Raw genomic sequence first — 12298 nt, forward strand, 5'->3', positions numbered from 1 at the left:
TTTAAACTGTAATACCAGAGTGATAAAAGAGAGCAAAGTCCCAAAAAGTGGAGCTATTGATACCTAGTGAACTACACCAACTACCTAAGAAGAGGTCAAGTTGACAATTGGTGGCTGAATAGCTCTTTGTGGATGCACAGCCACATGCCTGGCCAGCTGCCTTAACCTTTGTCATCGTCATAACCTTACTGTAGGCACTAACCGCCTAGGCGCGCTGTCTCGACTATTCACTTTGTTCGTGCATCCTCTTTGTCAATAAAGGCAAAAAGGATCCGTCCTCGCACCTGCGCTTCTACTCTCAACCCCGTATAGCTAGCACCGACAACAGAAGCAGCCCTACTTTCATCGATATTACATCCTTCCGAACAGTCACGCTATTGTTGCCAACATGAGCGCGCCGCCGCCCCCAGGAAATCCACCTGCCAATGCGCCAGCTCGTCCAAATGGCTCCTCGAGGAACAAGAAGGCCAATCCTCTCCGGCCGATGCGAAAGAAGCCTGCGAATCCCATGGTTACCCGAAGGCCTGCCCCCAGGCCTGCAGCGCCATCTGGCTCAGGCGCACAGAACGGAGCAAAGCCAAACACTGAGGAAATCCGAAGACAGAATGGAGGATGGTCAGAACCACCGCCGGCAACGTACAGTGACATCCCCATCATGACAACAAAAAAGGCTCTCCTTGATGGTATACGCTACCATATGATGAAGCTCATCCAGACGAAGGGCGACAAATCGATAGACCCAACTGACCAGGATGACTTCGCACGCCCTGTAACATTACACCGACGAGACGCTCGCCAGCCACCTCCTGGGAGAGCTGTCAAGGTTGAAGCGCCTGAAGCACCACAGCCCGACGAGCAAGAAGCAGAGAGGATGGCACAAGTCAAAGCGGAAAGAGAGGCCCAGCGCGCAATTGACCAGGCAAAGATAGCACCTGTAGCCAAGGACGCGAATCCTAAGCGACCAAAGAAACAGAAGGAAGAGAAAACCACTTTCAACAGAGCGCCCAAAACAGTAGCTGCCAAGAAGGAGTCCGATCTTCGATATGAAGAGGCTCTTCCATGGCATCTTGAGGACGCAGATGGTAAGAATGTATGGGTTGGCAACTATGTATCTGCGCTCTCCGAATCGAGCGTGGCGTTCATGATCGATCAGTCAGTCTTCCGCATGGTACCTCTGGAGAAGTGGTACAGGTTCACTTCAAAGCCCCCGTTCCAGCCCTATACAATCGAAGAAGTTGAAGCTTTCATGGGCAAAAAGGTAGACGTCGGTCGGTGGGTCATGAAGGACGAGGAGAAGAGAGCAGAGCAAAGTGACAGGGAGGCCACCAGAAGAATGTTCTACGGAGGTGGCCAAATGGTCAAGACGGAAAGCGCCACGTTCAAGGCCGCATCACGATCAGAGAAACTTGATCATGACGATATTGATTTCTCGGGTGACGAGTTCCAAGACGATGACGAGACTCCTATGTTTGAGAGGAACAACGACGATGAGGATGCCAAGGATGCCAAAGACCGCATCCGACGAGAGCAACTCGGTGCCAACTTGTTTGGAGATGGTGATGAGCAAGAGGTTGATAAGGAGCTGCATGAAAAGGACAAAGAAGATGAATTGCGACGAGAGCTCGGTAAAACAACCAAGAAAGCGCTCATCAAGCGGGACCAAGAGAATATCTACGAAAGTGATGATTCTACAGAGAACCCATGGAGTAGCTCGGTAAGGTATTCGCCATATTTTAATCAGAACGAAGCTAACTGTTATCAAGTCTGATGATAATTCATCAGATGAAGAAGAAGACGAGGAGAAGAAGGAAGAAGAGAAAAAGGAGGCTGGCAAGGACGACAAGGCTCAAAGTGGCTCTGGCTCCAAGGGCACCAACACCCCATCAGGAAAGAAGCCTGAGAGCTCCAAGAAGGGCAAATCACTTAAAAGAGCCGGCTCTCCAGCACTCTCCGAATCTAGCGGAAACGAGTCTTCTCGAAAGAAGCTCAAGAAGAACGCCGCATCTGCTGCGGCTAGCAGGTCTGGTACCCCGTTGCCTCAAGGAGCAGCCGCGCGCCGGGCTATAGGTGCTGGATCTGGTAGTGACGGCGAGGCCACCGCTGGTGAAATGTCAGATGGTGCTATGGCCAAGAGAAAGAAGTTGAAGCTGGTCAGCCACAGCGCTCGAGGCACTCCCTCGGCGTCTCGAGCTGGCAGCCCTAACCCTCAAGGTGGTAAGTCTTTTGGACGCTTGCTTCTGAACGAAAAATAACTAACACTTCATCTTAGCCGCTTCTCCTGGATCTCCTCGCGGGTCACTCGTCGAGCCATCCGAAATTCTGGACAAGATTCCCGACGAGGGCATCGTCATTGGCGAGCTCATCAAGGCCTTCCAGCATCGCTTGGGCGACCGTCCGGGCCTGATGCCCAAGAGCGAGTGGATTCAGTTGGTCAAGGCGCTGTGCGATTATGGGCCTGACAAACGACTCCGTCGCAGAACATAAACTACAAGATACTATGTTGTGCGGGTGGGTGGATATTTTGATGGTTCTTATTTTCAAGACCGCGCGAATTGACGTTGGGATGCGATTATGGATAGAATTCACTATCCAACATAACATGATATTTGCAGCAGACGAAACCGGGTTATAAATCGCTAAGAAAAGGGTATATAATTAGAATATTTGTATGAAACGTTACCCGTCTATTCGTCCATCTGCCATGAGTAATCCAGTCCCTTGTTCCGCTCCCTGCGATTGATCGCCTTAAACCTTTCTGCTTCAAATCCATTGCCGCGATCAACACCATCCCAACGATAGCCTGGCGTGATTCCGTAGCGATTTGGAGGCGCTGCGCCCGCATACACAGGCTTGCGTTTGGATTTTTTCCCTTGCCCTTTCCCCGAATCTTTCTTCTCGCTCATGAATTGCATCATGGGATCGTTCCAACGGTCCTGTTCCTTCATTTCCTGATTCATTTCTTCGTCGTCTACTGTGCGGGCAAACGACATAAGCTTGGCATCTTGTAACTTCTCGCGTCGCTTGCGGGCCTCCTCAAGCTGCACGTCGCCCTTGAGAGCTTCCTTGGCAAGTCGTTCTTTCTCCTCAGCCTCAGCGGCTACGCGTCGTGCTTCAGCGCGTTTCATAGATATGTCGATTCTTCGGCCGGTGGCATCGCGATATACCGTTTCTTCTTCCTTGGCTGATTTGCGGTGCTTTTCAAACTCCTCACGTTCCTCTTTCTGCCGTCGCTTGAGCTGCGCCGATACGGTTGCTGCGCTTTGCAATCCTGCATGTGTTCCATCACTCATCTTGACAGCTGACCCATCATCTTCCACAATAGGCATGTCCTCATCTTCATCGCGTGCTGCATTCTGCTCCGCTGCTGCCGATGCTAGGATCGCGTCTGCAGCTGCTGCAGAGTCATCCTTGGGAGTCGCGTCGCCCGCCAGGGACTTCCAGTTGCTCTTCTTGGTTTTTCGGAATTCCGAGGATTGACCTGATACTGTAACCGGGCCATCTAGACCTTCATCATCGTCTTGCGCATTGGTGTTGCCCCAACCCGAGTCGTCATCGTCTGTTATTAGAAGGCCGTTGTTGGCTTCGGTGCCACGCTTGCGCTTTCGTTTCTTGGTTGGTTTTGGATCTGCGACTAGATATTTTGAGGCCAAGTATACCGATAGGTCTGAAGGCATTGTGACTTTTGTGATGCGATGGCAAGTACTTGTTTTCTAGAAGCTTTCTTGACCTTGAATCTGCATTGGCCTGCAACTAAACTTATGCAGTTACCGAGTATCGCTGCTTTCGCCCCGCTAAAGAAATCTAAAGGTAGACGACGTCCCAGGGTCCAGGTAAGGTACGTACCGTTATCATCCCGAGTTTCCACATCGCCCAACCTTTGTCACTAACCAAAGACTCAAGCCTTAAAGTTCCAAGGCTACATCGACAATCACCTGCTGTGCCGTTCTTTCCAGTGAATAAGATCATGCCGAGTCAACCTAGAGTCTTCAAAGTCTTCGATTCGTCACCTACTTGCGCATCTTAATACTCCGATCCTACCTGCGAATCTATATCTGTCTTGAAACCCTTACGACTATCCATACGACCCTCTGAGATATTGTAGCGAGCTGCTGTTCCCTGTCGCCTTCATGCCACAACCTCTCGAAAATGAAGCTACCCCGACGGAACCGCTTCAGGCGTTACCAGCAGCTGCGTCTGGCATGAAGTTCACAAAATCGCGACACTCCACCCCTGTTCTAGCATCATTACCGCTATCGCAATCCGAAACCAACCTTGCCTACCGTCGCTCCAACCCGTCTGCTGCTTCCTTGTATGCTTCGACGCTTTCACCGCCCGGATCGCGTTCCATATCGCCGGCCGGTCGAGGCTCGCCTGCTCGTGTTCTCTCTCATACCGTCTTCGATGCCCGGCCTAATCGACTCCCCGAGACCGGGGGAGACGCCTCCGAACCTTTAAATTTGATGCTCCGGGCATTCGTTCCCCATGTTTCGATATATACTTCGGAAGATACGGATAGTCTGATGGGCGAGAAAGGCTTCCGAGGTGGCCTTTGGGAACTTTTGCGCCCATTTGGTGAAGATGTCCAGGGCAAGATCACGATTAGGGACAGTAACGGCATGAGCAGAGTAGCGGATGGCTTTTCTATCAGGTTTACACGATTCGGTGACAACATCGAGCATCCCGATCCTACAGTCTCGGGCTTTAGAAGCCCCGCATCAGCCCCGGGGCAGAATGGCAGTCAAGCAAGTACATCAAGGGACAAACAATTCCTTGCTGACGTGGAGTCTGTGGTGGACAGGCATTTGTCCTACGCTGAGCAGTCTTTTGCGGTTCTGCCGCACTACGGTATGTTTGCGGATCAAAATACAGCATCAGGGGAGACCTCGCCATATTATGCCCTTTATCTGCGCCGATTACTATCAGGTCTTCCCATTTCGCCCCACGAAACATTTTCACACCCAGTAGCATGTGTCATTGCTGTCAGCTCGAGAAATCCTGACCCAATCACGGAGATGAGAAAGCTCTATACAGAAACGAATGAAGGAAGTAAAAGGCTTCCCCCTTGGGTCGACAGCGAATTTATCCGATACTATGTGCTGGTTCACGACGAGGAGAGAGATGACATAATACAATCCATGGCTGTATTTGAACAGATGAAGAGGCACCTTGGAATCCATTGCCATCTTCTTCGTTTGCGAAGCAGTCAGAGTGCTGAGACCGACGATGACAGCATTCCACTACCCCGCAGTGACTGGATGTCAGCTCATGAAGAACTTGAGGACATACGACACAGCGAAGATGATGAGGACTTTGAGGACCCAACACGCTACATATTTGAATCTGATGCTACTGCCATCCGTACATTTGTGCGTGAGATGGTGACCATGTCTATCATACCCCAAATGGAAAGAAATGTCTCTATCTGGAACGACCAAGTTGCGTCAAGACGAAGAGGTATCACTGGTCGGTTTATGAATTTGTCGAGAAAGTGGGCATTCGGTGGCAGCTCCAGGAACTCGACGGGCGGTACCAGCAACTCAAGAGACAATTATAACGCTGCTGGATTCTATGGATCAGAAGCCCCTGAGGCCATTATGCGGAAGCTGGCAGACTATTCCTTCATGCTGCGAGACTGGAAACTCGCACATTCGACATATGATCTTTTAAGATCAGATTTTAGTGATTCCAAGGCTTGGAAACACCATGCTGCCGCCAATGAAATGGCCGCTTTCAGTCTTCTGATCTTCCCTCAACAAATGTCATCGAAGAATCGCGCTGAGACAATCGATCAAATGCTAGAGGCCGCATTCTACTCCTATAATACGCGGTGCAGTGCTCCTTATGGAGCGCTAAGAAGCCTGCTGCTTGGTCTCGAACTATTGCGCTTGCGGAACGGTACAAATATTGATGATGCCGGCCGATGGGGAGTGAGGCTTCTTGAGTCTAAGATTTCAGGCAACGTAGGTGATGCATTGATAAAGGAACGTCTCGCCGTCTGCTACTCTTCCAAGGAGGGGGTTGGGAGCTGGCACTGGGGCTCGCGCCGCCGCAAATCAGCAACATGGAGCATTCTCAGTGCAGATGCTTGGCTACAACAGTCCAGGCATATCCAGGCGCGGCGCTGTTTGGATGAAGCCCACAGAACGTACTCGACCTTACCCCATAAGGAGGGGATTACCAAGTTCGGGGCAGCGGGTCACTTCATGGCTTCATTGCAACACAGCTTGGCTGAGTCGCCAGACGCATCAGACAATGACAGCGAAGATGGAGGGGATGACGATATAGATGAGGAAAGCGAGGCGCTAAATGACTTGAGGCCGCGGCGGGCAAGTACGGTGACCGCTGATATGTTTCGAGATACGACCAAGGAGGAGGGCAGTACTACGGATGATGGTACATAGAGAAATACAATGACCAATAGCCAAAAGGCAGTATCTTTCATATGTGCAGCCAATCTTATCTTCTGTGATTGAACAGGTTTGCGAGCCATGCTATTCCTGAACCTCATATCTGGAGGGCATGTATTGACCATTTATGTAGCAAGCAATAACTTGTCTCAATTAATAATTACATATCCCTATAAACTATTGAGAGCAGCACCTTTGTTCTGCCAAAAAAAAAATACTGATCTTTCACACTCAGATATTGAGGCTTCGTTATTGAGAATACTGCATTTCCAATGCTACGACAACCAAAATCATTGCCAACTTCTTGATGTGCTATCCTGAAAGACGCACGTCTCGGAACAATTACTCATACCGCCTATTTAGCTTGATCACGACGACGAGTGGCCTCTTGTGCCACAATCGCAGCTCGTTGTTCGGCAACCAAAAGGCGCTGCCTGCGAAAAGCACCAAATGCAGAGATAACAGAACAGGCTGCAACAGCAGTTGCCACCTTCATTTCTACCTTGAATGCATCGGCGTAGGTAAAACGGACAGCCGACCACTGTTCTTTGGAAAGTGGAGTGTTGGAGCTGCCGATTGTCGCCTGCTCGTACGGAGTCAGAATACTGGCAAGGTATTTAGAGCTCTTCTCGTTGAGTAAAGCCGATGAAGTTGCAATACCTAAACTGCCGCCCAAGAGTCGTACCTGGGATAGGATGCCTTGTGCAGGGGCTGGAACCGTCAGTACATGCAGGGACTTGCAATTCAAAGCTGCGTCGCTTACCGTAATCCCGAATAGGCACTTCCACCATTGACAGCATGGTCGATGAGGCGACAGTCAGCCCAAAACCAAGTCCGCAGAATGTCATGTAGCCGAGCAATTTAGCATCTTCTGACTCATGTGACAGGGAAGCAAGCAGTCCGCAGCCGAGCGTCATGAAACAAGAGCCAACTAACAGCGACTCAAAAGTGTAGTTCTTTGTGTTGTTGATCTTTCCTGCTACTACACTTCCGATGGCGGAAGATCCAAGCATAGGAAGCAGCATGACGCCAGAAATGAGGGACGACTTGCTGCTAACAACCTGGAAGCGAAGCGGGATTACGTAGATGAGTAGCAAGTAGGGGAAGCCGTTCAGAAGCGTGTTGACGACTGCAGTTGAGTAGACTCTGCTTCGAAAGATATTGACTGGAAACGCGGGAACAAATCGATCGTGCCATCGATGTTGAATAAAGAGCTGCCAAGACACCAGTAGCCCACAAGCAAGCAGGCCACAAATCAGAGGCGCAATGAAGATGGCAGTCTTCCATCCTTCATTAGATGGCTCAGTCCCAGCATTCTGGAAAGAGAAGACAATAAGTACTGCGGCGGCGATAGCGAGGAATGATCCCAAAAAGTCGAGCTCCTTCCAAGCACGTCGTTGTTGAGACGGTAGGTACTCAGCTTTGGGCCAGGAAAATATGAAAATTACAAGAGATACAAATCCAATCGGTCCGCTAGATGCATCTTGTTAGCTTTGTACTTAGAAAGCAGTAGAGAGTAATACTTGATCCAGAACACCCATCGCCAAGAAGCGTAGTGTGTCAGGATACCACCGAGAACAGGTCCAAGAACCCCTGAAACGGTAATGACCAAGCCAACCATGGCCGCCATGTGCTGCTTTAGATTGTCGGGACTCAACTCTGGCATCATGATCATAGTAAGAGCGTATAGGCCTAGTTCGATTAGAATCATGAGCCACAGTAGAGGATTCTCGTACGCACCTGAGCCGCCAACACCCTGCAAGGCACGAAAAGCAATGAGTTGGTTGAGAGTCTGAGCAAAACCACACGCCAAAGAAAACACGAAAAATATTATGTAGGCTGCAATGAAGGCATCACGGCGTCCAACGATGTCGGATATACGGGCAAAGACGATGGCACATCCCAGATAGGCCAGTGTATAGGCGAGAGCAACCCAGTTGACATCTTCTAAAACTTCAAAATCGACACCGATGCTGTGAAGGCTGGTAGCAACGATAGATGTATCGATCATAGATAGAAAGAGACCTAGAAAGACACTTGATAGTAAATGTTAGTGAGGCATAGGTGGGTAGAGCAGTGACTGTCACATACCCAACACACAAAACCCAAAAGCGAGCTGGAGGGATCGAAGGTTCTCGTAGCTCATCGCAAATAGAGCTTTGGGAAGAAGGATCTGTCTGGGAGGCAGAGGCCTCTGCTGGTTTGTGGTCGCTTTTGGAGTGCATGCCGCTGTTCTTGACTTCTTCGTCCATTATGGCGACCAAAAAAAAGATGACAAAATAGAGATGAAATAGTTGTCTCTCGCATGAGAGAAATCCAATAAAGTTTGCTGTGGTTACGAACGGACGATGACAGTTGCAGCACTGTTGACAGGTAAGGCATCAACCAAGGGTGGTGGATTGTAGAAATCCTGAATCAGCGCAGTGGCTATCAGTGCATCGTTATGGTACTCTGTTTGTTAGGTAAACCGTTTGATATATCGTCACTTCACCAAAATGATTGAACTAGAACATGGCATAAATCTTTTATATGACTTGGAGGATGGATATGGACGAGTACATCCGCAGACATGAGGAGTCATCGGATTCGGTTAACGGTACATGAAGCGCATTACATATTAAGTAACCGCATGTCCTGAAATGCGAGATGCTATGGGCATCATCGAACAGATAACTGGAGACCGATGCCACCTCTGGGTGTCGGTCTGAGCAAACCATAGAGGAAGTCGGCTTAAAGTCGTTGCAGTGGAGTGAAGGCGGCCGGCCCACTCTCGCATCTCGCACTCGCTTGTCTGCTAGCTCTTGCTTGTTGATTGGCGCATAGAATCGTGTATGTCTTGCTGAGTGAGATAGGATTCGAAATGCAGTACTTTACGGTTTTAGTCTAGAGCTAGACAGGAAAAGGAATTTCATTCGAAGAAGCTGGGTAATAATAGTTCCTGACAGAAATCACTAGTTCTATCGATAAAGTCCGTTGTTCTAAAAATGCCTTACTAGAACCCCGATCAGGTACATGTGATTGTAGTCGGAGTTCTCCTTCCAACGGTGGGAGCTTAATGGACCGTTGTGCAGAGTGTAGGCAAGTGTTTATTAAAGAAAACTCTGGGTCAAGCATTCGTGATCTCCACTATAGAGAGTCTCATCCATTCAGCCCTAGACAGGATCAGTAAAACGGTAGGCATTAGGTAGCTTAAAGAAAATTCTTCGGTCATTTACTTGAGGGTATAGCGTTTTTTAAAGTCTACTATTGACTTTTTCTCCCTTGCCAGTATTGAGTTATAAAAGGCAAGGCTTAAAGAGCAACCTTATTCTCACACAATACAAAAGTAACACCTGTTCAGCAGCCCGCTTCTTCTACCTTCAGCACACCTTGAGAAACTACCTACGTGAAGACAAAACATTTACAGTGTAGCAATCACCCTAGAGCTGTAGACCGATCTACATACCGTAAATATTCACACCAATCACATGCGCTATTGCGCTGAGCTCCCCACTTATCAGCTGCCAAAGCGTGACGTAGCGCAGTCACCCTCACAGGCACCTGCCTGGGTATGATTCGGCCGACACTTGGCGCCTATCACTTTCGTAGCTGTAGGCAACCCTTAGTAAGTACAGATAGCTTACTCCAGTATTCGACCCCTTCAACACCATCGCCATCATTACAATTGGTCTTCAAACAGCTTAATCATGGCTGATGTCATGTCCCAGACTCCCCCGGTTCTTCACGGTCCATCCGAGAAGGAGCGGAAGTACGATCGTCAACTCCGCCTGTGGGCTGCGTCCGGCCAGGCTGCTTTAGAGTCGGCCAACATTCTACTTGTTAACTCTGGCGCTGGCACTGTCGGCGTCGAGACCCTCAAGAACCTCGTTTTACCTGGGATTGGCCAATTCACAATCGCTGATAAGAGTGTCGTGGGTCATGAAGATTTGGGCGTCAACTTTTTCATCGATGATAGCTGGCTGGGCAAGTCGAGGGCTGAAGCATGCACCAACTTTCTGTTAGAGCTGAACCCGGAGGTACAAGGCGAATGGTATCCAAAGAATCAGGTAGGATATTAACTCGATAAGAACAAGTTACAATTCCGCTGACATGTTGCAGGGGGACTCTTTCGACCTCGAAGCATTTCTCAGTGACTCACCTACATTTACCATGATCCTATATGCTCTGCCTCTACCCCAGGATCAAGTCCAGCTCATACAGAACTATGCCCACCAGCATAGCATCCCCACAATCTCAGTGCATTCTGTCGGATTCTACTCTTACTTTAAGTCCACTTTGCCTGGAACATTTCCCATTGTCGATACTCACCCTGATGAGACGGCCACTACCGACCTTAGACTTCTTGCGCCCTGGCCTGAGCTTGTCGAGTTTTCAAGGGGCATGACTGAGAATATCGATACGTTAGACAATCACGAGCATGGACACCTGCCCCTAGTTGTTATTCTACTTCATTACCTTGAACAATGGCAACAGACACATGATGGCGCATATCCTACCAGCTATGCCGATAAGACATCGTTCCGCAAGACTGTTTCTGAGGCTATGAGGACGGATAATCCAGAGGGAGGCGAAGAGAACTTCGAAGAGGCTGTAGCTGCCGTTATGAAGCACGTCGTAACACCATCACTCCCAAGCTCTCTCCAGCAGGTCTTTGACTTCAAACATCAAAATCCTGTGAGTATACAACAAATTCATCCTGGGGATACGCTACTAAATCTGCTTCAGGAGGAAACAAAGTCTAGTTTCTGGATCATCACAGAGGCAGTCAAACGCTTTTATGCCAAGCATAGCCGGTTGCCCGTGCCTGGAGGACTGCCTGATATGAAGGCCCAGTCCAGCGTATACATCAAACTACAGAATATCTACAAGGAAAGGGCTCGTCAGGATGTTAGCCAAGTTCTCGAAACCGTTCGGGGAATTCCTGGCGGAGAGGATGTGGACCCTGAGCAAGTCGAACTTTTCTGCAAGAACGCTCGCTTCATCAAGCTTATCAACTCCTCTGAGGAGATGGCAGTCAAGCTTGATCAGGTTGTCGGTAAGTAATAATTATCCATAATCAACGGCTCGTCTGCTGATAATGAACTTGTAGAGCAGCAACTAGCCAACGATGAGATTGCAGCTATTGCTGGCCCCGAGATGCCGCTGTCTCTTATCCCCCTTTACCTCGCCCTGTCGGCAACGTCAAACTCTACAACAGCTACTGCGGATGAGATCATGGCTTTCATCAGCAGCAATGCACCCCAGGCTGCTGACAACGAGCGCTACAAGAAGACTGCACAGGAGTTGGAACGAGCTGCTGGCGGCGAACTTCACAACATATCAGCGCTTACGGGTGGTATGGTTGCGCAGGAGATGATCAAGATCATCACGAAGCAATACGTTCCGATCGACAATACATGTATCTTCGACGGTATCGACAGCCGCTGCCAGGTTCTTCGCCTGTAGGCTCAAGGTTCTAGGAGGAAGTACTGTATCGAGGCCAGATAGACAGAGCTACACAAGAACAAAGATCACGGTGCAGCGATTCAAACAGCCTGCATATTGAAAGGAAACTGTGGCAAACTATGACTTGTCAGAATGATGAACAACGGAGACAGATCTCACTCAGCGACTTTGGAAATGATGAGGGGCGTCCTAGAGTATCCAAACCTTGACCCTCCGTGGCGGTTCCCCGAGAACGACAACAAGCTGCATGCTCTACATCGTGCGCCCTTCTCGACCTCGACCATGGTCTTGCCACAGCCAAGATCAAGGAGATGTCCCATCCAGAACAGATGGAGTAAGTAAGATGCAGAATCGGCATGGGCAAAAAACATACAACAGCGGGGATTCGCTGGTCGTCACCGACCCAACTACTAATCCGCCGGTTAGTGGCTTGACTAAGGGAGAGC

The 12298-nt window shown here is 49.5% G+C and overlaps 5 protein-coding genes across 5 annotated transcripts, besides 2 other annotated features; 3 read left to right on the forward strand and 2 right to left on the reverse strand.

Annotated features, from left to right (window-relative positions):
* Positions 1–388: 388 nt before the first annotated feature.
* FPSE_08723 (uncharacterized protein) lies at positions 389–2484 on the forward strand (the record flags this gene model as incomplete). Its single annotated transcript, XM_009261841.1, has 3 exons — positions 389–1714; positions 1764–2214; positions 2270–2484. The coding sequence occupies 3 exons, from the start codon at positions 389–391 to the stop codon at positions 2482–2484; spliced, it is 1992 nt and encodes a 663-aa protein (XP_009260116.1).
* Positions 1782–1827: a repeat region.
* Positions 2485–2684: 200 nt separating the features above from the next.
* Positions 2685–3674, reverse strand: FPSE_08722 (uncharacterized protein; the record flags this gene model as incomplete). The annotated part of the gene is made up of 1 exon (XM_009261840.1): positions 2685–3674. One exon carries the CDS (start codon positions 3672–3674, stop codon positions 2685–2687), a length of 990 nt encoding a protein of 329 aa, XP_009260115.1.
* A 453-nt stretch (positions 3675–4127) lies between these two features.
* On the forward strand, positions 4128–6401 carry FPSE_08721 (uncharacterized protein; the record flags this gene model as incomplete). Its single annotated transcript, XM_009261839.1, has 1 exon — positions 4128–6401. One exon carries the CDS (start codon positions 4128–4130, stop codon positions 6399–6401), a length of 2274 nt encoding a protein of 757 aa, XP_009260114.1.
* Positions 6402–6762: 361 nt separating this feature from the next.
* Positions 6763–8659, reverse strand: FPSE_08720 (uncharacterized protein; the record flags this gene model as incomplete). The annotated part of the gene is made up of 5 exons (XM_009261838.1): positions 6763–7118; positions 7171–7880; positions 7931–8099; positions 8148–8443; positions 8499–8659. The coding sequence occupies 5 exons, from the start codon at positions 8657–8659 to the stop codon at positions 6763–6765; spliced, it is 1692 nt and encodes a 563-aa protein (XP_009260113.1).
* Positions 8660–10093: 1434 nt separating this feature from the next.
* On the forward strand, positions 10094–11852 carry FPSE_08719 (uncharacterized protein; the record flags this gene model as incomplete). The annotated part of the gene is made up of 4 exons (XM_009261837.1): positions 10094–10453; positions 10506–11081; positions 11133–11442; positions 11497–11852. 4 exons carry the CDS (start codon positions 10094–10096, stop codon positions 11850–11852), a joined length of 1602 nt encoding a protein of 533 aa, XP_009260112.1.
* Positions 11853–12214: 362 nt separating this feature from the next.
* Positions 12215–12298: a repeat region.

The sequence above is a fragment of the Fusarium pseudograminearum genome, chromosome 2, assembly GCF_000303195.2.
Source record: "Fusarium pseudograminearum CS3096 chromosome 2, whole genome shotgun sequence".
In the NCBI taxonomy this organism is placed as follows: domain Eukaryota; kingdom Fungi; phylum Ascomycota; class Sordariomycetes; order Hypocreales; family Nectriaceae; genus Fusarium; species Fusarium pseudograminearum.